The sequence below is a fragment of the Oreochromis niloticus genome, linkage group LG12 (assembly GCF_001858045.2).
Source record: "Oreochromis niloticus isolate F11D_XX linkage group LG12, O_niloticus_UMD_NMBU, whole genome shotgun sequence".
Lineage (NCBI taxonomy): Eukaryota > Metazoa > Chordata > Actinopteri > Cichliformes > Cichlidae > Oreochromis > Oreochromis niloticus.
This window is the reverse complement of record NC_031977.2, coordinates 6,308,592-6,334,481: the sequence shown is the minus strand read 5'-3', so window position 1 is coordinate 6,334,481 and position 25,890 is coordinate 6,308,592. Positions and strand designations below refer to the sequence as shown.

Sequence of the window (25,890 nt, the reverse complement as noted above, 5' to 3'; positions counted from 1 at the left end):
CAGAGCATGTTTATGGACCTTGAAGTCCACTCAGAGGGGGAAAAAAAACAAGACTGTTTTGAATGAAAAGAAAAAACCTTGGAGCACAGCCTTGTAAATTAATTTGTTCGTGTTGTATGATGGGAACACAGCTGGCCTCATTAACATGCGCACAACAAATAATTATAGCGTTTTTTTTTTTCTTCTCTCTTCAGCCAGCCAATGCTTGGCTAATGGGCTTGCTGGGTTAATTATGTCAGAGCGTAATTACACAGGGCCCAGGGAGACATAATGGTGCACCCTACTGCGCCCACACCGCCTAATGATGGTGTATCGCTGACAGGGCCAAGACGGACCGCCCCGACACACCTGCTTGTCTTGGCGCACGCCACGCTCGTCCACCCCCACCCACCTAGACGCGCAGCCTGAACCTGTGCACCCTCCTCCTCCCCCCCGGTGCCACACGCCGTCCACCTAGCCAGGCTCTGACTGCTGGACCGAAGGCTCACCCAGACACACAGTAGCTGCTTTGAGATGTGTAACAGCACAGAAACAGCAGCACAGTGACCACAAGCAAGGAGCTACAGGGTGGTAACCTCATTATCGCTCAGCTAAAGTGATGAAACTCAATATCAACACAGCGAGTGAGGTGGCGTGAAAACTTTAAAAAGTCACGCTAACCTTTTGTTGAGGATCAGTTGGGGTTACATTAATCAAATGGGTATTGTTTATGTAGTTTGGCCTTCGCTTATGTTGGTATTAATTACATTGTAATTTCTAATTAAGGATGCACACACAGCAAGATGAGCGAGACAGCCAGAATGAAAATCTGCAGCACGCCCATGCATCTTCTCTACTTCCAGTTTCCTCGCATACAGTTAACGATTAGTGGCAACTTCTCATGGATGCGGACGATTAAGAAAGAAACCGTGTACAGCGTCATCAATAATGTGGCGACATCAGTGTGAAACAGTATTTTATGTTAACCTGTTGTTTTTTTCATACTTATGTCTAAGTTTTGCAGAACACCTGACCTGTTCAGGGTTTAAAATATGGTCTTTACCACAGACTGTATATAAAAGATGGATGTATTCACTGTGAACTTCCCAACACGTTCTCAATCTCAAAGCGTAACATTTTGCGCTAGGTGACAAATCGTCAACATATTATGCTTGCGGACACCCATTACGTCCCTAAATGATGAGATCAGAAAAATGAGGAAACATGAGAACCGTTTGGAATCAATCTACACCTGTTCAGTCATTTTACTTAAATCGCTTTGGAAAACGCTATTTAACATCATTAAAGTGCTGGTTAAGGTTAGGGATAAGGTTATGGTTATGGTTAGGGCTGGAATACATGGCTGGAACGTGTATTACCACGTTTATACCATTATGATTCTACTGGATTTCACCCATAACCCAGTGCATAGCATAACAACAGGGAAGGTCACCTTTCGCGTTCCTCAGGAACACCGCGGGATGTGACAAATTGTCAGGATGTTACGCCTCGGGAGTGAAAATGGGCTGGAACTTCCCCCTTGTGCTTTTTTGTTTTTCGAGCCAGAAGTGACCACATGTGGATGAGATGGAGGCGTTCAGCAAGTCGCATTCATAGCCTTTATGGGTGGATGCCAAATTTTTGTTTGGCATATTAATAAAATTCTGTTATTTCACACACCAAATTGGCTAATGGTGCAGTTAAGCTCATAGCCAGTCAGTGATATTTAAAATTAAAATTTAAAATTGCATGTGAAAATGCTCCAAAAGGCATCGACAGCACAGACGATGAGAGACCAAGTCCAGGGACTTCAGGTGATGCCAGACAGATGTCTCGCAGCTGCCACCTGTCACTCAAAATGGCCTTTTAGCCATAAATAATATTTTTAGAAGTTTAAAAAATGAATGCATGAATAATTCACTCCGGTACATCTGTCACCTACTTGGAAACTAAAACAAATTTATGTATATTTCACTTGTAAAGTTGGATATTTTAACATTAGTTGATGTTGAGTGACTTACTTTTGAGGCAAACCTCAAGTGGTCATTTGAGGAACTGCAGTTTTTGATACCTGGAAGTTGCTGCTCGGGCTTTACAGTGTATATAATGACATTTACAAAACTAAAAATGTCTTGATGTTAACTAAAAAAGGAGTTGACTGGATCAAGAAACACAAGAAGTCAGCCAGGCAGACATATTATTACCAGCCTCCCTCATTTAGAAGAGGAAGAAAATCTCACTCTGTTCAGTGGCAGCGATTTCAGTGTTCGCACACTTGGACCTATATTAACCAGAGAAAACGATGCATTAAATGTCCTGTGATTTATTAGCTGAAACGACCCACTGTTGCCCAGTCACTTACCACGACCTGAGAGCGCACATCCAATCATCCATAATTAAGATAAGGGATGAATTAAATGGAACCATTTATTTGGGCAGACTCTGGTGTGACTCGCACAACGTACATAAAGCCTCATCAGCTGCATTATATTTCTTGATTGGCGGGAATGTGAACTTTAAGGTTAGTGTTGAATTCCTCTCCAATTCCAGTTTTTTAATGTTGGATTTAGGACCAGAGCTGCTCTAAGAAGAACCTCCATCAATTAGTAGCTCTATTTTCCAAAGTTAGCCGCAGTCTTTCTGGACTCTCCTTGAGTAACTGTAGATCCGAGCCCCTTGGAGAATATCCTCTCTGCTCTACTTTGATGGGGGTTAATTTTGTATACAGACTTAAGTTATATCCCTTCACTTTAAATTTGACTTTACTTTACTCCCCTGCCACTGATTGATAATCCTGGCTTGTCCATGCGTGAAAGATCCCTTACTATAATCTCTGTCCTTTGATCATTAAAAGTTGAAAGGATATATGGGAAAGAGGCTGATAAAGTGATTTCTGTGACAGTGGGTCGATGGAATAGCAGTGCTTTAAGTCATCCTGTTTGTCTTAGAAGAGCTGTGCTCTTAATAGTGATGTCCCTCGTGACTGATGCAATATCTCTACAGTTGGTGTAACAATGAATGCAGACAATGTTTGACTGTAAACGGTCCTGGGAAAAATAGCTCAATCAATTAAATGGCCCAAAATGTTTGTCTGATGAAAATGCAGATATGGCGAGCTGCAATGTTCGAGCAGGATTTCAACAAATTGCACGTTGCAGAAGTTTTCGGCTCTTTGATGAGCGTTTATTATTTCGTGGCCTGCTGGTTCAGAGTTTGCATTCTCTCGGTGGCATCTGGCAAAGTTTAAATGTCTGTGGCTCCAACTTCTTATGAAAAGTCACTTCAGTCAGTGCCCATACTGAAGAAGGGATCCAATTGGGTTCCACACAGAAGTCTAAGATGAGTGGATGAAAGCTGTGGGAGAAAAGTTTGTGCAGCAAAGCAGCGATTTTCCTCCTCTTTTAGAGTTTTGAAGGGCTGCGGTGTGTCTGTGCATCTGCGTGTGTGTGTGTGTGTGTGTGGGTGAGTGTGAATGTGTGCGCGTGGCTCTTGCTCCCCCCCCCACTTGTCAAGGAGCTCCCCTGAGCTTCCTTCTCTGTGCTTTGGCACTAGAAGTCACCTCCTTTGGTGTTCGGCAGGCAGGTACACAACAGGAGCAGCTCTCTCTCTCTGAGCTGTTGAACTTTTCGGGAGGGGAAAAAAGGGAAGGGGAAGATTAAAAACAGCCCTGTGATGTGGAGTGCCGAGCTGCCTCCTGAGAATTCCTGGCATAATAATTTAAATGATCAAATGATACAGAGGAGACTTGTTAGCTGAGAAACAGCCTCCTAGTTGGCCCCATGGGCCTGGTGCTGCCGCGCATGCATTGCAAAACAGCTCCTCTGTTGTGCTAAAGAATCCCGCTTTTTTTTTAACCTCCTTTTCAGGAGCAGAGTTTTTCTACACTTTGCCTAGGTGTATACATGGGACTTAAGTCTCCGTCACATATTCATTGTAATCTCTCCTTTTTTTTGTCTTCTTTGCCATTCATCAGCATGTGAGAGGACTCATTAGATTAGATTTTTGAACATGTGAAGGGTCGGAACAGCACTTGTGTCATTAGGTCCAGGCTGTGAAATTTTCAAAGGCGGCTGAGTGGGGAAAGTCTAAGAGTCACTCTTTGGAAACAAGTCTCAGCGGAATAGCCTGCTTCTGTTGAAAGTGCGAAGCAGAAAACTCTGTAATGTGCTTCACAGACAGTGCACACAGTTAAACAGCTATTTTGCTTTTTTTGAAAAGTAGAAGTGTATGGGTATCATGTGAATCTCAGTTGTTCTTTCTGCACAGATTTGTTTGCGCGTGTTTCCACAGATCCCGCTCCTGTGCTGGAGGCCTCACATTCCCTGGAGGAAAGGCTGCAGCAGCTTCAGAGTTCAGCCCCAGACAGCGAGGCCCTGGTACGAGAGATCAGTGGGCACTGGAAGAAACACCTGGAGTGCCTTGAAAAGACAGGTCAGCCTCAAATCATCTACATTAAGCGCCTGCTGCAGTACGTGTCTGCGGGTATACGAAGCTTCATTAAAATACACCTGGACTTGAAATATATCTGAGTATCTGAGGAAGTGTGTAAAAGCAACATCGTTACATAAAATAAACTGTCGTGTTTATTTCACTTTACCCACTCACGGCTCTTCATTTACACAGAGCCCACAGAGGACGATCAGGCAATCTCAGACACAGCAGTGAATAAAGAGGCCCCAGAATCCAGCTCTCCAGCCGCCCTGATGACCCCAAACAGCACCCCGGCTTCTGGGGCCCCAGACTCCCCACAGCAGAACCACCGGGATCGAGCTAATGATGGCCGGTGAGAGCTAGTTTTTAATTTATAAAAATAATAAATTGTTGTTATAGCCTGTGCCACACAGAGGTTTGTAATTCTTAATTAAATGTGTAATTGAAGATTATAGAAATGTTATAAACATTTTCTAGCTCATGCTGACTTTACACTGACTTTATTATTCTCATGTAGAGGTTTGTTATTTTGGGAATCTGTTGGAAAACAGGCTTTAATATTCCATTTTACACCGCTGCACCTTTTCTCACCCTGTCTGAAATATACCTTTTTAGCTCCCATCCCTTTTTCACAAGGGATCACCACAGCAGGTAGCTCCACATGTTTGATTTGTCAGATTTTTACACTGGATACCCCAAAGTATTTCCAGTACTTACAGAAATGAACCAGCCTATTCTTTTTGCTGTTATTTTTTTTGCTTGTTAGGCCAATCCCATCTTTTTAGGACTTAACTCCTAAAATAGCAAAAAATGAGGCAAGACTGCTTACTTCATATAGCTGCTGACTGCTAACAAATCCATTTTGGCTTCTGTGCCTTCTAACATTGTCTCTGGGTGATAATTTTACACATAAATGTAAACAATATCACAACACAGTCATTTCTGTAACTTATGTGAAGCCATTTGCGGTTTAAAAAATGACTCTAATGGCCGTGTTTTCACCACATAATGCTGCAGAAACATAAAAATATGTTCATACACCTTACATACACAAAATGTAAATTTGGCTGTATAAAAATATAGTGTTTGTGAGCCCAGTGAGTGGGAGAGAAGCAAACAGATGGTAAAATTACCCAGATTAGCTGCGCACCATGCTAACACTAAGCGTTTGGGGATTTTCCTTTTATGGTGGGGACATTACCGTCAGAACTAAAACTTATATACTGGCTCTTCAGTTCCTCAGATGTTGGGAATACATGAAAATGTTTTGGTCCACTCCTGCAACACACAGCTAACATTTTGTGTACCTTGCTAACATATTTTAAAGTTAGCAAAAGCAGCTCTAGCAAGGCAGTAATGGCGGACTGTGAAGCAGCTGACTGCATCTGGATCTTTTAAGGCAGCTGCTTGTTCTCTGTCTGAAATTTTGCAAAATTAGTTGCTAGAAGGGTATCATGTTAGCATGTTGCATAGCGACATGGATAGGGAACAGAAGAAAAGCCTGGTAGTATATTAGCAGTATTTCCAGATTGGGATGGACTACCCTGTATACTGGAAAACTTTTTATAGTGGGCAAAAATGGGCAAAAGAATGTGGCTAACCTGAAAAAGCTAGTAAAATGATTTTAAATTTGAGCTAAAACTGGCTTCTAGTGTGTGTGTGGTTTGGTGTCTGTAGTGAGCAATCATGAGGAATGGTTGCAAACACCCCACTTTATCTACATGCATCAAATGTGGCCCAAAACACGTCAGCATTTCAGTAATTTAAAGCATTTTCTACTTTGCATTTTCCCTTTGCTCTTTCTACTTGGTTTTGATTAACATATTAAAGTGCGTGTTAACGTATGGCCATGATGTAGGCAGGAACTGACAAGAGTTTCTTTTCTCAGGGAGGAGGAGGAGAGCGCTGATGTTAGCTTGGCTGACAGACTATCAGAGGCCGAGGAGAAGATCAAAGTTCTGCATTCATGTAAGTGGTTTAAACACTGGCATGTGCTGTAGCTGTTAGATTTAATATCAACCCATTAAAGAACCATTGCTTGTCTAATTGCAGTATGGTGCCCCCTGCTGCAACACTGCTCCCTGATTGGTGCTCGTGTTTACATAAATAAAAATGGGAAGTTGATATATTTTGTCAGTGTAAGTTGTGTACTGTTATAGGATAATGTCAGCTGTTAAACTTAACTTATAACAAGCTGTGTTTTGAATCTGGAACGGATATTGATCCATCTTGAAATTGGACCTGTACAAGGTAAAAGTTCCTGTGTCTTTTTTTTTTCTTTTAACATTAATTTCTGACTCCCCCCTGTGTGTTTCTCATTAGCTTTGAACACTGCACAGACAGAGCTGCTGGAGCTGCGGTGTAAATACAACCAGGAGATGACGAACAAGTAAGAGTCTGCCTCTCATCTCACGTTTTCTGTTTACTTTGGCACACATTTCCAAATTTCAGAGGTTTTTCCCCGGTCCCTCCCGCAGTCGTGACGGCCGCACGCCGGCATCACTGTAGCATTTCGAGCGCTCAAGCCTCTCTTATTTTACCTACATAAACTCGCGTCCAGTGTAGAGCTGAGGAATGCCATTGTAAAAGCAGAGAGTGAGAGTGACTCAGCCACTAATGCAGGTCGATGAGAGAGGTCTATGTTTGCTTTCACTGGCAGCTGGGCCTTGACAGCCCTCAAGAAGAATTGCTTCATTTAAAGATTGCTTCAGAAAACACTCTACCTTGTCCTGGTCTTTGAGCGCAATGTATCCACCACACGGCTGAAATGAATCTGAGCTTGTATGAAGGATGTCGATAGACATTCAAAGTAAACACTCCTTTGTTTGGGTTGTGCTCTAGAGCACAGTCAGCCGCTGCTAATGGATTTTCTCCCAGGCTTAATCCTTGGCGCAATTGAACTGATGTCTCCAGACCCGCTGCCATCCATTTTGTCGGATTGGACACATTTTCAGTTTGGCCTTACCTTTTTGCAAAGAGCTGCAATGTGAAAGAGCATTTCTGTCATGCAGTTTGTCATACTGTGTGCGCGTGTTGCCCCGGACGCATTCCTCAAGGCCGACAGTAGCAGCAGCGACCTCGCAGCTCAAGCTGCAGCTATCCCGCCCTGACCCCAAGCGTCTGAGCGCCGTGCCGGGCCTCTATTAGTCTCACTGACTCTTTCCTCGGTGCTGATAAGAAAAACTATTTGTCTGCCTCGGCTTGAGTAGCTGAACAGGTAATCAATACAAAACATTTTCCGTAGTGCACAAGTTCATTAAACGTGGAACTGACACCTGTTAGTGTTTACTGTCAGGAGGACGCCATCTATACAGGCCTTATTGGGCATGCCCAGGACCCTTTAAAACTGGGGCTGCACCAACTGCAAGAACGGGATTGGTCAGAGACATCATCTGACAGATAGCTGCACTACAGCCACGTTCACACATGCATTGCATTCCTGAACTTTGCTCATACATACCTGACAGAAGTGCATGTGAGAATATTGATGTCCAATCAGACATTTGCATTCATACCTGCACTACCTTGGTTGTCATGCAAAGCCACCTCGTGTTGATGAGTGAATAACGCAGCTTACCTCCTGGTGCATTTATAAGTAGTGCATGGATGCCATGTGTCCTGCCTCCTGCACGCTCAAGCCACAAGTCTAGCTCCTCTAAACTTTGCAGAAGTGTGCACCACATATGAGAGAGAGCAGCTGATTCTCCCAAAATTATCAAGTTCATTTGTCTTAATGTCTTATGCACAAGTATTGAAAGATTGTATTTGTGCGTTCTTGTGATCCCATTGGATTAATGATTTTTCAGGTAATCACAGCTTTTGATGTGAGACAATGGAGCAGATAGGCGCAAACATGAAAGATAATGAGGGTTTGGCTGAATATAGTTAGTTTAATAAGGATTTAAAAAGTCTGATGTGTTCTTTGAACAGTTTTATTTCCTTTGGTTAAAAAGGACTGCTGTGTCCCGAAACTTGAGAAACCTATGTGCATATTTAAATCAATCACAGCGTTCTCGTTAATTCATCCTTATCTACCTTTTGAAAATCTGATCCCATGTGTGCAAAATGAAACTGTTGAACTTCAAACACACCTCATGAATAATCCTGCTGAGCTTCTGTTTAAATTAGACTTCTCTGATTGTTAGATGTATGGAGGCTGGAAGTTGGAGTTCAGCCTCAAGAGTTCTGAGGGGGAAAAAAACATGATTCGTGTATGCATCCGCTCGCTCGGCCGCTGACGTTGTGCCATCAGGACTGTTTTGGGGTATCTAGGATTATTAATGACCTGGGTTTACATAGACACCGGCTACACCTGGTGGATTAAAGAAAACCCATTATTTCCATGATTTTGAGGGAATAAACAGTTCGGGAGTTGATTTTTTGTTATTGTGGACTTTGCTTTGAAAATATGTCTCTGAAATTCTAATTGATAGTTCTTTTTTTCATGCTTGGTAACATATTAGCTGTAGGGGGTGGGAATTTAAACTCACTTTTTCCAAAATCCCGGCTGAGTTTCTAATTTGAGGAACTGAAATGCCAGAATACAGACAGTGATAAAACTCAATTGCCAGTTCATTAGGGACTTTTAGCCTCTAGTGTGTTGAACAGTTTTTTCCCCCAAATATTCTGTGCATAATGATTTATGTGTAGTAAGTGTTAGAACGTCCTTTGAGTATAAAGTATATGTGTAAATTTATCTGCTTGCATGCAAAACTCTATTGTGCATTTCCCGTTTTTTGGTCAGTATTTGGTTATAAGGCCACAGCTTTCCTGAAATATGACTGTCACGCTACAGCTTTTTTTTTCATGTGTAGCAGAATGTGTAATAGGAGTTGGTTTTGTTTTTTTGTTTATTTGAAAGTGAAAATATGTCCTCAGTAAACCTTCTCTGTCTGGATGTGCATGTGCTGCAGGGCGGAGGAGGTCGGCGGCATCATGGCAAGTCTTGAGAAAGCAAACCAGGTGAGTTCGGTCTTCCTGTGCACTCCTCTGATTGAGATGCTCCTTCATTAAGGTAATCACTCCTGTAATCAAGCCTCGGCTTTAATTAGGCACCCTCCGCCCTGTGCCCCCCCCTCCCCAACCCTCTCCTCTTCCTCCCCCTTCTGCCTCCCGTGCCCTGAGAGTGTGATTAGTGAATGTAAACCCGAAGCCCCGTCGGTGGGCGTGCTACGGCAGCACGGCTCCACTCAGCAGAGAACAGGAGACTGCCGAGCGCGATTGATGCCGGAGTGGCGAACGCCGGGGTTCTTAGTTATCTCATTGCCTTGATTGCTTCCTGTCCTGGTGATACTTCTTTTCTTCTGCTTCCCTCTTCTCTGCTCTGATTTTCTCCCTCGCTCTCGTTCTCTCCCTCTCTCTGCTGCTGCTGCTGCTCTCTGCCAACCGCTCCCAGATAAATGTTCTCAAAATGAATCATTAATTAGCAGGCCGGGTGTGACAGAGCAGGTAAACAGTTTGGGGAATAAAGTGGGCTGACTAAACACCCCTCGCAGCAGAATAAACCAGTGGCTGCACTCACCTCCTTGGGCCCCTGCTCAGGTTTTCGCTAAATTTTCTGAGCGAGGGCGCCTTTTTTTTTTTTTTTGATTTACTGTGTGAGTGTGCTCTCGCTGTGATCAACTCATTAGCCAATTGATGTGGCCGGTGTATGAAAACTGTAACGCTGTGATGCCTTGTCTGTGCGCAGAGAGCGGAAATGGCTCAGAGGGAAGTGGAAAGGCTAAAGGAACAGCTATCCAGTGGCCACGGCGTCACCGCAGGGAGCTGCCATCCAGCAGAGGGCACTAGCAGGGTAAGAACTGTTACATGTTGTGTGTAAAATATTTTTATTCTTCTTCTTTTTTTCTTTAGTTTTTGCTTTTTTAATGGCCACAAATAATGTATTACTCAACTGCAGGTATCATTTTGAGATATTTTACTTTATTTTCACTCATTTTCAATCCAGTCCTTCTACCTGACTGTAGTATTGAATAGTATTGTATATTGTATATAAACATTATGTAGGAGTAGATAGTGGATAATAAGTATTGATTTGTAAATAACTGGACATGAATAACTTCAGTTTATAATATAATATTATACTGCAGTATATTTCTAACTAACTGGGAAGCTCGTTCTCGTTCTCTTCATGTGACTTTGTTTAAAGATGGAACAGATTTTGGGGTCAACTTGAAAGAAAGGCACAGGTGAAATGCAAACGAGAGATCAGAGGTGAAATGTGATATAGATGTGATTAGATTTCATTCAAATATTTTCAAGCTATCGTGTTTATATAACATAAAATACACAGCTCAGCAAAGAACTCATTTTAAGTTTTATCTTTAGACATGTTGTTACTAGCAGCCTGTTACAAACACACTCACATGTTCTCATTTCTTTAGTTGAATCTATTAAAACAAGGTGATTTACAGATTTTACAGCTATTAGCCAAAAGACTGGCAAACCTGAGCATGCTGGGCAGTGTGTCCTTAAAAAATGGAGAAAATGAGTGCAGAACAAAAGAACTGGCAGGTCTAAAAAACCTACAACAAAAAATCTACAACAGATGAACAGTGTCTGAAAGTGATGTCCTTCAGAAATAGGAACAAATCCAGCAAAGTCTGACACAAGACCTCAGAGATAAACTTGGCCTTTTAGCTGATTGTTCACTGAAGCCTCAACAGAAACGGTCTCGGTGGAAGGATGGCTGTCAAGAAGCCCGTTTGAGGAACGCAAACCAGGACAAAAGGCTGAGGTTAGCTAAATTACACTAGAACTGGACTACTGAACTGAATGATCCCAAACACACTACCAGCATACCTGGATTTGAACAAACAAACAAACAAACAAAGGAACACTATTGGACATGGATTAGACTCCCAGAGCCCCGACCTTGAAATTGCAACTTAGAAAAGATAACAAACAGCCATAAATGCCTTCATAAGAACAAGTGATTACCATGTGTAACATTTCTGGTGAAAAATGCAGGTATAAGTCTAAAAGTAACTCCATGTGTTTTTTCCAATTGTTTCACTCTGCAAAGCCTTCCAATTGGCTGGATTTTAGCCTGTGGGTCTCATGTTTAACACCATTGAACTGTAACTTTCAGTTCACATGTTAGCACATTAATCAAATAATGTTGATATAATACTACTACTAATAAAATAACCACAAATTTGTTAATTCCATTTTTTACAGTTTATACCATAATATGTAACACAACAGCTAGATAAACATACACACATCAGTACACATTTATTCTTCATGGCATAGATTCAACAAGGCACTGGAAACATTCATCAGAGACTTTGGTCCATATTGACAAGGAATCACACAGCTGCTGCAAATTTGTTGGCTGCACATCTATGATGTGAATCTCTCATTCCACCAGATCCCAAAGGTGCTCTATTAGACTGAGATCTGGTGACTTCTGAGCGCAGATAACTCATTGTTGTTTTCAAGAAAGCAGTTTGAGATGATTTAAAGTTTGGGCAATGGCGCTTTATTCTGCTGGAAGCAGCCATGAGAAATGTCTCCTACACCAACACCACCAGCACCAACCTAAGCCAATGATACAAAGCAGCATGGTCCATCCATGCTTTCATGGTGTTCGTGCCAAATTCTGACACTACCATCCAAATATCGCATCTAATTTGAGACTGGTCAGATTAGGCAATGTTGTTTTCAATCTTCTGTTATCTTCTTCAAGTTCAACATTCTCTTCTGCATTGGTTGTAACAAGTGGTTATTTGAGTTACTGTTGCCACTTTATCATCTTGAAGCAGTCTGGACATTCTCCTGTGACATCAATAAAGCATATTCACCCACTGCCACTCTCTATGGTTTACAGAGAATGACCCTAAAGTTAGTTGTGTAGAAAAATCCCCAGTAGAGCGTCATTCTGAAATACTCAGACCAGCCCGTCTGGCACCAACAATGAAGTCACGGTCAAAGTCACTTAAATCGTGTTTCTTCCCCAGGCTGATGGTCAGTTTGTACTTCAGCAGGTCATCTTGACCACGTCCAAATGTCTAAATGCACTGAGTTGCTGCAATGTTATTAATTGATTAATTCATTTGTATTAACAAACAGTTGAACAGGTGTACCTAACAAAGTGGTCATTAACTAGATATTAGAGCATCTTAAAAACGTATTATGTACACGTACCTTTTTAAAATTTTCAAACCACATTTGACGATTTGTTCTGTAAAAATCACCAGGTTATGAAATTATGAAATCCCTGCCAGAGAGCTTTTTAATTGGTGTAGAAATGTGTTGTCTTTTATCAGTCTCTGAGATAAATTAGAATATGCTATTAATTGTGACCTCATCATCTTTGCAGAAGTCATATTCTCTCACCTTTCATCACCACAGCAGAGGTTGTGATTCACGGGCTGCCCTCACTCCCTTTATCACTTTTTCCCTCTCCCTCACTCTCACACCTTTTGTCACATCTTCCTGTCACCCTGTCAGGAGAAGAACGAGAAGGGAGAGGTGTTGCCCTCCCAGCTGGAGGCTGCCTTGCTGGCTAAAGACCGTGAAATCCTCCGCCTTCTCGAAAACATTCAGCGGTTGCAGTTCACACTGCAGGAAGTTCAAGAAACCTCAGCCAATCAGATTCTAGAGCTGGAGCGCCAGCTAGCCTATAAGACAGAAGCTATAGAGGTGAGTGGCTGGGACGCATGATGGGAAATGTGGGAAAGCGTCCTCTGTCCGCAGAATCTTTTACTAATTCGGAGTAAAATATTATCCTTCTGTGTTTTCGTTTCAGAGATTAGAAGCTAAACTGCAATCCCAGATGGACTATGAAGAGATTAAAACTGAACTCAGGTGATAATTGATATTGAACGTGTCAATAATTCATAGTAATGTTAATGTACATCCAAATATATGACTGTGCTTCTTTTGGTTTTCGCCGTAGTATCCTAAAGGTAATGAAGCTGGCTTCAGCCAATGGCAGCTCATCCCAGGTACGCATGTTCCTGCACTTTCACACGTTTGCCTTCCTCTTAACAATCAGACCTCTGGTTTCTTCCTAATGTTCTCTTAGTGCCAGAGAAGAAAAACTACAGCAGTGCAATTGAATGCATCACTGATCCATCATCCATTATATCCAATATAAGGATATCGGCAGCCACTGCAATTGATTAATCGAGAATTAACAGCTTTTGTGTGTGTGTGTGTTGTGTGTGTGTGTGTGTGTGTGTGTGTGTGTGTGTGTGTGTGTAGGATTCTGCTAAGGCTGCAGAGGCTCTTTTGCTGGATAAAGAGGCCTTTCTTCCATCTCACAAGTACCTGGTGGATAAGACCCGAATACTACACAGCAATGGTAAAATAAATGTCTCATTTTTTTAGCCTATAAAGTTAAAAGAAAACTAGTACTAAGAGATTGTGAGGTTCTAAATGGTGTTGAGTTTTGTGATCTACCAAATACTGTTCACAGATTGTTTGGCACTCACTGGGCAGCTGATTCTGTAGTTGATTACTTCCACATTTAAATCGCTGTGCTTAAACTGAGTTTGCATAATGTAGGACTTGCAAGGGTATAAAGTAAGTGATTTAATTCAGGAAATATCTTTTATAAGCTGAATAATAGTTAGGTCTTCATTGTTAAAGCCATGTAGCTGTACACATGTAGCCTGAGTGAGATGGCTTTTCTGTCACCAGATGATGACCATTCTGAGGATGCAGGCAGGGAGATAGGCAGGCCGCCCGGATCCCACTCATCCTCCTCTCAGGTGGACAGTCGTGCCTCCCCCAGCCCCGGTCCCCCCACCCTGGACCGCTCCTCCTCCAGCCACGATCTCCCCCGGCCTTTCTCAGTGTCGCCGTGCTCCGGGGACCGGCTGTCAGGAGACCACATCCTCCACAAACAGCTGTTATCTCCACACTTTAAAAAGGATGGCCTCATGGCTTTCCCTACCGCCCTCTATGCAGCCAAAGTCGCGCTTATGTCGGCCTCACAAGGGCCTGTGGGGGCGGGCAGCGTTGATGCCGGCTTGCCCAGCGACCAGTCAGAAAGCGGCAGCTCGACCGCAGGAGACGATGACCAACTGGACACGGCAGAGATTGCCTTCCAGGTGAAGGAGCAGCTGCTAAAGCATAACATCGGCCAGCGAGTGTTTGGCCACTATGTGCTGGGCCTGTCCCAGGGTTCGGTCAGCGAGATCCTGGCAAGACCCAAACCCTGGAGGAAGCTGACTGTGAAAGGCAAAGAACCTTTTATTAAGATGAAGCAGTTTCTGTCTGATGAACAGAACATTCTGGCACTCAGAACCATCCAGGTCCGACAGAGAGGTGAGTGCTAAATACTGTGTGTCACAGCCTGGGTCTCTGACCCATCGCTCTGAGTTTATTTTTGTATTTGTCTCATGTTAGCTTTGTGATCATGTGTTATTCCTGTTTAGCTTAGGTTAAAGGCAGCCATTATTTATTGTTTCCTTGGTTTCCATGTTTGGATTCTTTTCTAGTTCATCATGTGTTTTAGGTCTGTAAGCTTAGTGTTGTCATGTCTAGTTTCCTGTTTTATTTTGAAATAGATCGTGTGTGTGTGTGTTCTGTGTTCATGTGGTTAGTTTTACTCTCCCCTGTGTTGTCATTATGTTTAATTCTAGTCAGCTGTGTCCTCATCTGTCTCCACTTCCCCTGATCACCTCATGTGTGTATTTAAGTCCTCAGTCTTCCTGTGTTCAGCGTCGTGTCGTCTGTTATCAACGTTACAGTAAATCATGCTCTGTCATTCAAGTCATTGTTTATCATAGTTTGTTCATAGTTTTGTTAGTTTTCATGTTTCCATGTTTCTCGCTTTTTGTTTGAATTCAAGCTCTGTTCTCCTGTGTCTGCATTTGGGTTTGCATCTGAAGCACACACTGTGACAGGACACGGACTAAATGAAAACCGTGCTGCAACACATGGACGTATAAAGTACAATACACAATACCATTATAGCACATAACAACAGCTGACATAGCGTCAGAAAGTTTGGCAAATTAAGTTTGTTTTAAGCATAATTTAAAGACCGCTGGCTTGCAAATCAAACATTAGAAGTGACAGTGATTTTCATCCACTGCACTCATACATGACGATAGATGAAGCACAAGGAAGGTCATATTTTACAGTAACGATGAAATAATCAAATTAATTGAACAAGTACCAGTCTGGAAACCATTAGGCTAGTCTGCTGACTGCCGGCAGCCAGCGGATATGTGTGCTAAGACTTCTGTTCTGTGCTCTGTTCATTGTTTTTGAATGCAGATAAATGGGGGGAAAAAGCTAATAAAAAGTGAAATCATCATCAGATGACTGTAGTTATTAAAGGCATTTTGGTACAGCCATTCCTCTTTGGCTCTCCATACAGACTGTTTACTTGCATGCAGCCAAAGCTTGAACATGCACTGCAAGCAGACTACAAATGGTATCCAGAAATATTCTTAATAAAATACGTTTTTAGACAAAGTGCATTTCAGAATGCTTAGCGGGGACATATTGCACTAATTTGCAAGTTTTATTCCTAGACTAACTTTGTATAATTCAAAATAATCCTTATTTAGCTTCCCCTTCCCTTTAAGCCAGCTGTCTTCTGATTGGTTGCTGTTTCCAATCAAAATCTTTGAAAGACATGTTGTCTGGGCTTACTGGCCACAAGCAGAGCTGCGTACCTGTGATGACCATATTAGGCAAATATTCTCTCACTGACATCATTGAGAGGCAGAAGTAGAAAAAACTGTCTGAAGGCTTCACGCAACTGGATATTCTGACCTCATTATTTGAAACTTGATGTTTGGTATGAGCATTCGTATACAATATACGACTGAAAAGCTTCATCAGTTCTGTGCTACTATGTACGCAGAGGTTTTTAAAGCAGATCTATTGGTGGCTTAGCTCCTGGACCTGTGCACATTTAAACCTTCTACATTTAAATCTACTTGGCCCTCATCCTTGACTTCATCACGGTTTCCTCTGCCATGTTTATAGTGTTACTTTTAAACTTTGTTTTCTCCCTAGATTCACAGCTTTTGAAAGTTGAGCTTCCCGTATACTGCAACCTCAGACAGCACGCGCTCAAAGGCAGCCATTGATCTACCAGTCAAAAGCAAAGCCTTGGAACTGCTCTCTGATCAACCATCCCACTCACCCCCTCCTCTCTCCTCCCTCTCTCTCTATCTCCATCTCTTTCTGTTACCCTCTGTGGCAGGGAGCATCACTCCACGCATCCGAACTCCTGAAACTGGGTCAGACGACGCCATTAGGAATATCCTGGAGCAGGCTAAGAAGGAGATCCAGTCCCAGAGGGGTGAGGATGAAGCTTCGAGTCATAAGTCATAGTTAAAAGCCCTATTGATTGTTTTTTTTTCTATGCACAATGAGTTCTATTATCTATTTTGATCAGTACTTGAATGCATCTAGATTAGAAAGGAAAGGTGATTTGAGTGTGCGTCAGTGTCAGCGTGTGTGTTTTTCTTGTTTAGGTGATGGCAAGTCATCTCTAAACAGCTCATCAGGCAGAAGCAGTAACGGGCCTGGCAGCAGCTCTGACGAAACCATAAAGAGCATCCTCGAACAGGCCAGGAGGGAGATGGAAGCTCAGCAGCAGGCCCTGATGGAGATGGAAGTGTGCGGCAGGGCTTCGACTGCTAGCTCAGGAGTTCAGGTGGAACGTCTGGGGCCCCCTGAGCGCTCCAGGGGCCTGCCTTTACCCGTCTCCATCAAGCAGGAGGAAGGGGGCTGCATTACAGTGTGCACAGCCAACCCCGTGAGCAGCCCCCAGACACCCCTCAGCGTCCTCTCCCCTGCCGCTTTCGTCCAGAACATCATCCGCAAAGTCAAATCAGAAATCGGCGAAGCGGGCACCTACTTCGATCAGCACTGGTCTCAGGAGCGGGGATCTATGGTGCTCGGTGGTGGAAGCAGCTCTCGGCCCTTCAGCTCGGTCTCCCCTTCCTTGTCTTCCTCCTCCTCCGGGCCCTCCACCTTACCCCGACCGTGGCTGCGTCTGGAGAACGGCGAGGGTCTCCCCAACAGTGAGGAGGCCTCTGCTGCCGAGGACGAGCTGGGCCTGAGCCGGCCGGTGGAGGTGAAGGTGGAGTCAGATACCTCGGTAAGCGGGGAGTCCCCAGGACCCGGCCCGGGACGCCTTTCCTATTATCCAGCATATATCCCCCGTGCACTGAAGCCCACCGTGCCCCCACTGACACCAGAGCAGTATGAGATGTACATGTACCGGGAGGTGGACACCATCGAGCTGACCCGGCAGGTGAAGGAGAAGCTGGCAAAGAACGGCATCTGTCAGAGGATCTTTGGTGAAAAGGTCAGATGTTGGCCTTTCACATTAACACATACTGCAAACGAAACAGCCTGCAAATACAAAAGAAGAAAATGATATTAAGGATAGAATTTTAGTTTAAACTGAATATGTTTTCATGGCAATTGTAATCATAAAATTCATCTTATCTCTATAGACAGCAAATGTAAGCAGCAGCACATATATAATGAGAATTTGTGAGGATTTTCAGAGCATGTGAAATATTAGACTGAGGTGATCTCAGTAAACATAAAACACATTTTAATTATGTTAAAAAAAAAAACAACTCATCCATGTGGAAAAGTAATGGACTCCTTTTAAACCTAATAACAGGTCCCGGCACTTTAGTAGCCATATCTGCAGCTCAGAGCTTTGCATAATACGGTGCTGGTATTTGACATCGCTGTGAAAGAATTTTAGTCTGCTCTTTAGAATTTCTTGCAGCAGACTTGACATAATGATGTGAAGTCTTGACATTATATGCCCTGTAAGAAAACGGTTAAAAGTTTGCCATTTTATTACTTTCTGCATACAACATTGTCCTAAAAAGCCTTCAGGTGCTTTTCCCCATATGTCAGACAGCAATAGATTCTGCTTTGCTGCTCTTCCTTTGAATCCTAGTTTCTCGCATCTCTTTCTTAACCATCAACATTTTTAGCTGAGAGGCTTGCGTTTGGTTGAGCTGTCATTCGTGCCCTTGAAAAACCTTTTAGAGGCTGCCCGCAAGTTTTACCATACCACATTATTCTCCCTAGCTGTCACAGTGGTTTGGGAGGGCTTTCCAGAATGAGGCATCTGAGCAGCTCATCTCTTTCAGAGTTACATTTGTGGTGCAGTGTGCTTGTGGGACTTTTGTGGTGTGAACCTGAGGGAAATACGGCTATTTTTTATTAATTAATTAATTTTTATCGGGTGTTCCTTAAATGAATAACATTATAATCTCAGTCTTATCAAATCCCACGGAGCATCAAATGTCCAGTGATGTTTTCTGGGGTTTCTGATTAGCGCCTCTGTTATATCTGAATTTAGTTGAAGAGTGAAATGTAAATTTTTGAGAATTTTTCAAAATTTAGTTAAATTTGGTTGATAAATTGTTGTGATAAAACAGCAATAAAGCATTCACTCAAGGTTCTTAGACTAAAAATATATATATATATATATTATAGAGGCCTCAATGCAATCAAACTTTATTGCTGGGACAGCCCGGTGGTGCAGAGGTTTTTACTGCTGCACGGCTGAAAGGTTCTGAGTTTGAATCATCTGGTGAAACATTCTTTCACTTTTCAGCCAAAGTCATCTTTTCAACAACTCTTTGCTGAGCAGAACGTGTTAGTTTTTCTTCACCCAGGTGTTATATTTTCTGTGACAAACACACAGAAGATTAAATCATTTTTTTTTTAAAAATGGTGTGTTCAGAACACTGTGTTTTATTTGCATTTTCCCTGAAATGAGCTACTGAAGACTCTGTATCAGTTTTGTTAGTTCAAGCCCCAGAAAGTGTGCCTTTATTGTCGTTAAAATCCCTCTGGGTGTCTTCCTAGGCAGCCTTTGTGATATATCACTTTATTCTGTCTGGAGTGGATAAAATATAACGGGTGTCACAAAGGTTTTTCAGAGTGATATGAAAGGTGCTGTCTTCCTTCTCTGCTGTGTTGATATGACTGTTGTAAAATATCTTTAATGCGATTCCCACTAAAGCTGAAGACGGTGCAGCAGTTTTTTTATTTTTTAAAATATACGATCTTGTGAGAAAAAAGGAAGAAAATTTATCGTTACAGAAATTTGCGTATTTGAATCGCAGAAATATAAATCACATATGAAAATTCATACTGATCAAATATGAGGTGTGCTGCAAGTCGAACTTAAACCATTAACCATGAAGATTTATAGTACATTGTCTCCCTCCAGTGGTTGTATGGGGAAAGTGCATGACCAAATAGTTTTCCATCTTTCACAATAATAACTTGGAGCTTCAGTCATTTCTGTGCAACATATACATTTGATGTGAGTAATGACATAGATAGTGTGTCTAATTAAAAGGTAAATATATCAACCAGTGTTTGTGTTCCAGGTGCTGGGGCTTTCTCAGGGCAGCGTGAGCGATATGCTGTCTCGGCCCAAACCCTGGAGCAAGCTGACCCAGAAAGGCAGGGAGCCCTTCATCCGTATGCAGCTGTGGTTACTGGATCAGCTAGGACAGAGCCTTAACCAGCCCCCAAACCAGGGCCACACTCAGGGTGAGTCTGCATTTCACAACACACGCTTGAGAATATCTAGACTCCTTGAGAAACTTTGCAACTAATAAAAACAAACAAAATCACAGACGCACAGCTTACAAAGTCAACTGTATTTATTTGATTGGTGTGACTATTCTTTCCTACTTACAGATAAAAGCCCAGTGACGGCCCAGTCCTCACCATCCCCACCTCCCAGCCCGGCGGACAGCCACCCAAGTCCCCTGGTAGAGCCTGTGAGTCTCTCCCTGGAGAGCAGTAAAGAGAACCAGCAGCCAGAGGGCCTGAGCTTGGGATTGTCCACCAACCCAGAGGGAGTGAAATCCACTCCCAGCCTCATGACCTTGCATCAGCCCACAAACCCACTGGGCATCCAGGAGCTGGTGGCCATGTCTCCGGAGCTAGATACTTATGCCATCACCAAGAAGGTCAAAGAGGTGCTAACAGATAATAACTTAGGTGGGTCTGAGTTCACAACTTGGGATAAAAACCCCCGCAAAACACTTCTTGAAGACACCATAGCAACTATACACCTGTGTATATTTGTTCTCCACAGGCCAGCGTCTTTTTGGGGAGACCATCCTGGGCCTGACGCAGGGCTCGGTGTCTGACCTGCTCTCCAGACCCAAACCATGGCACAAGCTCAGTCTGAAAGGCAGGGAGCCCTTCGTCCGCATGCAGCTGTGGCTCAATGATCCTCACAATGTAGACAAGCTGAGGGCAATGAAAAAGATGGAGAAGAAAGGTGGGAACCAGAGTCTACTTTGTAATATGACGGGAGAGATGATTCTGACACGTTTGTAATCTCCATACTCTTCATGTTTCTGTCTGCCCTCCAGCCTATTTGAAGAGGCGATACGGCCTGCTGAGCACCGGCTCGGACAGCGACTCGCCCAGCACTCGCTCTGAGTGTGTGAGTCCGGCTTTGGCCTCTCTGGATTTGTGCCCCTACAGCCAGGCGAAGAAGCCTCGGGTGGTGCTGGGAGCCGAAGAGAAAGATGCCCTGAGGAAGGCCTACCTTTTAGAGCCCTACCCTTCTCAAAACACCATCGAGATGCTGGCGTCGCAGCTCAACCTCAAAACCAACACCGTCATCAACTGGTTTCATAACTACAGGCCAGTCCTTTATAAGCTTTACAAATGGCTGTTTTTGCTGTTTTTATTATTACTGTACATTTACTTTAGATGGACAGCTCACACTACATTCAAAATCAGTTCTTCTCTGGCCTCCAGAGCTGTGTTGTCCAGTGTTAAAGAGAACTGCTATAGAGCCATTTCTTGAATAATATGGCAACAGACATTACAGAAATTTCATTTAGGAACTATTTTCTTTCTATTGTCTACATCCAGTAAAAGGAAAATAGGCAAATAGACGTGTATTTTTTATCTTTTTGAGTAATCAAGTCCTGATTTCTGAAATGTAAAACCTAAAGAGCCAAAGGAAGAATATGTAAATCTAATTTTGTGATAAACTGTCTCTTACACTTCAACTGAAATCTGATTTAGAAAGTAAACTTTAGTCTCTAAAGTCTCTTTCAGTCAATGTCTAACTGTGGTATTTGTGTGCAGGTCCAGGATGCGACGGGAGGTGCTGATGGAGGGTCTGCCAGACAATGACACGGATGCTGAGCACCACAGCTACTCCCCCTCAGTGACACGGAGCCCTCACTCTGACGGAGAGGAGAGGAGGCTGCAGCAGCCCTCAGGACACATCCATTCCAGCCTTCCTCTTAGTGCCAACACCTCACTGCCTCATGTCAAACAGGAGGCATTAGACAGGGAAGATGACGCAGAGGAGGGAAGGGAAAGCTCGGCGAAACAGTCCAGGGTTCAGTGTTTTCCAACAGCCGTGCCGCTCCCGCAGTTGAAAAGTGAGCACGAGGACTCCATCGCGGGCTGTCGCGAGCCCCACTTGGCAGGCCAGAGCCTGAGGCAGGAAGAAGGTCAGGGTCTCTACCCTGGAGGGCTCTCCGTAGACGGTCCACAGAGAACCAATCAGACCAGGCACGAGGGGGAAGACTCCGGAAAGTCACCCGTCGACCCGGTCAGCTTCAAGGCTTCGTCAGAGCCCTGCCGCAGCAGCCTGGAGGTCTCCCTCAACTCGCCCTCTGCTGCATCCTCACCTGGCCTCATGATGTCAGTGTCGCCCGTTCCCTCCTCCTCTGCGCCCATATCGCCCTCGCTGCCCAACCCTCCATCGACGAGCACCAGTCACAGCCTGGACCCTAACCCGCCCCCTCCCTTCCAAAGTCCCAAACTCAACAGGAGCACTCAGAGACGCACGGAGAAAATGGCCAACCTCAATAACATCATCCACAGGTTAGAGAGAGCAGCCAATCGAGAAGAGACTCTGGAATGGGAGTTTTAAGTCCACTTTAGGTGTATCCAAACCTTTGCGCCACACAGGAGAGTCTCAGAAGCTTCCTGACGTCTTTAAATGGAGCGTGGCTCCTGAAGGCCTGTCCTCCAAGAACGATAACTCACAGGAAATGGGAACACGGAGCTAATCATACGGTTGAATTCCCTACAAGAACTTGAGAGTTGAAAAAAAATTTATAAATGTGTATTAGTTTGTTTGTTTTTTTCCTTTTGATAATGCATACTACTTTGAAATATATGTGACAGCACTAGCTGTCGTTTTACTTATTGGACTTGACATGAAGACTTTTGCAGCTATGGTGTCATCAAATGTACACTGAAGTTCTGTAGATTGCCACTGGGTGAGATTAAAAGAAGACCCCTGTCTTAAGCCATTAAAAGCACTATAACTATTTGAAAAGAGACACTGACCAAATTTGCTACTTTTTGAATAGCAATTTTTCAGATTTTGTCTGTAAGACTGGACAGTTTAAGTCAAGTAACATGAAATCCTATTACTGACTGAGGGATAGTCCTTTAAGACTCTAAATATTCAACATCTTGTATGTACTTAGTTTCCTGGTGATATGTTTTGAAATATTTGTAACTCACTCGTATAAAATGTGGTTGTACATGTTGTAGAATTGTCTGCAATAGCCTTCTCTAAACCTGATGTAGCATGGTACTCACCTGACCCTGTTTATCCTCTGTAGTTAGTCACCTGTGATTATACTTGAGCGAAAACACGAGAAAAAAGAAAAAAGTTGAAAACCCTGCAAAAAACGAGAAAAAAAAGGAAATGTTAAACCTAATGAGTAGAGTACTTTTGAAGTGTTTTTGGTTTCTTTAGTTTGCTTTGAATAATCCTCGAGGTTTACAGTTTAGGGCCCTTGTGCTTTTGGTAGTGAGTGCAACAGTCACTTCGCACGAGCACAGTTTACACGATTTCTTTCAGACTTACCTCTCTGACTCTCTAAGGCACTGGTTCTCAGACTGTAACGGGCCAAGACACAGGACACCCAGTTTACCTCAGATTATGTTGATGCACATCATGCGACGACCATGCGTTCCATTCTTTTGCATAAACACGACGCACACTTGTTTGGACCGACGGAGGGAAGGCGCTGGCGTATCATGCTTCGGGTGCGAGCTCACGCCTCAGAGGGTCAAACAATGAAGCGAGTGGTGGTGGCGATTGGGGGGCTGGGGGGTTACGAGATAAATCTGCTGCTGTTCGTCCCTTTGTATGTGTTATGGAGTAACACCTGATTGATTGCACATTCTGAAAATCTGCGTTTTACTGTAAATGATACGGAACAAAACACCTCAAGCACAGAGATGCTGTTTAGCTAGGCCACCCCTGCTCTGCGTTGATCTACTTTGAGGCTGAAGTTCCCAGTGTTTAAAAGCATGATACGTACAGTGTGACCTCTCATCAGTCTGTAAGTATGCTATATTCAAGAACACAAAAGGTTACAGGTATCCCCTCATATTATCTTTGACCACGTGTGTATTGTGTCTGTAGACGTTTCTTTGTCATGCTTGCAAGATGTTCTTTATGTATTTTGCCTCTATTTTATACTCAGAACAGTTAACTAGATATTCAATACCTCGTGTATGAAGTACTTACAGCACTTAGATTTTTTTGATAATTGTGAGGACTCAAGAAAAATTTCAAATATCAACATTATCCTAACTTAGTGTCCACAAGTCTTTGCCTTTACTGTATCGTTGAAGTTGGTAGTGAACACTTGCACATGTCTACATAGTTCAGAGGACTTGGATTGTATTATGTAGAGATATATATTACACAATTACTAAAAAAAAATACTATCTTACATTCTTGGAACAAAAATGTGCTGATTATATTGAAATAGAGTGTACAGATTTAATAAACCAAACCCATTCAAGCCAGTTCTGGTCTGGCAAGCTTGCCCACGTTTTAGACCTTCTCTCAGGGTAGTCTTGCTTTTTAAAGCTTTATTGAAACAGTTGCTCTCATCAGTGGTGTTGAATATGAAAACTATGTGACGTGGAGAATGACTCCATTAAATATTCGACGAACATGTGGAAGTTGTATGATTATGGGATTTTCGACACTCACACGGAGGGGAAAAAAAGCGGATTGTTGGAAAGTCGTGGCTGTTTTGTAATTCATTACATGGATGTGTCAAAGTACAGTGTCGAGCGGAACCACCAGGATGAGGCTAAATGGGTTGCATTTTTTAGATCAGTAGACTTTGCTCTTGGAAATACTGTTTGGTTTTTTTTTGTTTGTTTGTTTTGTTTTGTTTTGTTTTTTTCTTGGAGCCACAGAAGATTTCTCTCTGGTTTTCTTACCATCATATTTTGTGCATAATATACTGTATGATTAGAAGTGGCATTTCTTATGTGAAAGCTTCATTGTTTCTCAAGGTAACATGGACATATGACTGAAAATGAAATGTATTTACCCAGACCATTATCTCTTCATGTAAAGCTCATCTCATTGTTTTGCATGCAAATCCATTCTGCTCACACAACAAGGGATAGACTGTTTTTGTGTTATTGTTCTTGCACAGGGACATTGAATCAGCACTTGAAGTCTTTTTGCATTAGGGAAGTCCACGCATGGTGCAGCTGAGAAATTTGCTCTCACAAACTTGTCAAGATTACAGTCAAATCAGAACCTGAGACTGGCCCTACAAACGTTATACTTCCAGATTTATTTTGTGCCATATCACATGCCCCATGCATTATCCTCATGGAGAAATGCCTTGTGGTGAAGTCTGATCCGAGAGGGGTGTAGGGCTTTTTGTAAGTTCAGAAAACAGCAAAGCTTTTTCTATATCACAATAGCCCTACACAGTAGATGTTTTAATTTTATAACTGACTTCAGTCACTAAATAATGGAGAAACTGATTGATTGGCAAAACTTGAATGAATGCATTAAGATTTGCTTATATAAAAAAAAAAAAAATCTGGCACCAAGAGTTTGTCACCAAGGGAAGTTGTCATTTATAAGTCAGCTGTGGGCCAATCGAAAGAAGCATCCTTCAGGCTTAGATAACTGTCTGATGCCTCACGTCAGGCTATTAAATGTTAAAGAATGGACAATGGTATGCCAAGCATCTTGGAAATGAAATTGCATAGGCTGTGTAAGCCATCAGTCAATACATAATTGTTTAAGATCCTGTTGTGTTGTGTTTTTATTTCTTTATGATGAGCAAAGAGTGCTCCACACATTAACATACAAAAGTTACTGCAAATTCATGTGGATATATAAAATATTACACTGTAGCGTGCATCCCTAACTATTTTTAAGTGTAATCATTTTCACATCGCACTCTTCTCTGGCAGTCTTTCAGTGAAGGAAACACTTCATCTTTCCTATTGAATTCAGGGTCATTCATGTCCACTACATTAAGCAGTGATACTTGGGCAATTGTGGATATTATAAATATGACAATAAACACCACTGGATTTTCAAAGAAAAGCCAGTCAAACAAAGTAGACTGAATGTTTATTTATTTAGGAAAATGACTCACTATTACATTCATTAATATGAACCTCTTGGAATAAGAATAATGGTTTTGGATTTCTTCAGACTGAATGAATGTCACTGAT

At 42.7% G+C, this 25,890-nt stretch overlaps 1 protein-coding gene across 4 annotated transcripts in view; it reads left to right on the top strand.

Moving 5' to 3' along the window:
• The window catches only part of cux2b (cut-like homeobox 2b), a 95,504-nt gene extending 70,050 nt beyond the window's left edge, over positions 1–25,454 (top strand). For all 4 annotated transcript variants that reach the window (XM_005472953.3, XM_019366121.2, XM_025896906.1 and 1 more), the window contains exons 5-22: positions 4,270–4,410; positions 4,603–4,762; positions 6,299–6,378; positions 6,733–6,799; positions 9,324–9,372; positions 10,100–10,204; positions 12,865–13,056; positions 13,163–13,221; positions 13,313–13,361; positions 13,621–13,720; positions 14,059–14,688; positions 16,586–16,684; positions 16,860–17,698; positions 19,764–19,929; positions 20,080–20,385; positions 20,483–20,671; positions 20,766–21,042; positions 21,496–25,454. In XM_005472953.3, the coding sequence (XP_005473010.1) occupies positions 4,270–4,410; positions 4,603–4,762; positions 6,299–6,378; positions 6,733–6,799; positions 9,324–9,372; positions 10,100–10,204; positions 12,865–13,056; positions 13,163–13,221; positions 13,313–13,361; positions 13,621–13,720; positions 14,059–14,688; positions 16,586–16,684; positions 16,860–17,698; positions 19,764–19,929; positions 20,080–20,385; positions 20,483–20,671; positions 20,766–21,042; positions 21,496–22,294 (4,307 nt within the window). In that variant the 3' untranslated portion in view covers positions 22,295–25,454. The remainder of the gene's footprint in view (positions 1–4,269; positions 4,411–4,602; positions 4,763–6,298; positions 6,379–6,732; positions 6,800–9,323; positions 9,373–10,099; positions 10,205–12,864; positions 13,057–13,162; positions 13,222–13,312; positions 13,362–13,620; positions 13,721–14,058; positions 14,689–16,585; positions 16,685–16,859; positions 17,699–19,763; positions 19,930–20,079; positions 20,386–20,482; positions 20,672–20,765; positions 21,043–21,495) is intronic.
• The last annotated feature ends 436 nt before the right edge of the window (positions 25,455–25,890 follow it).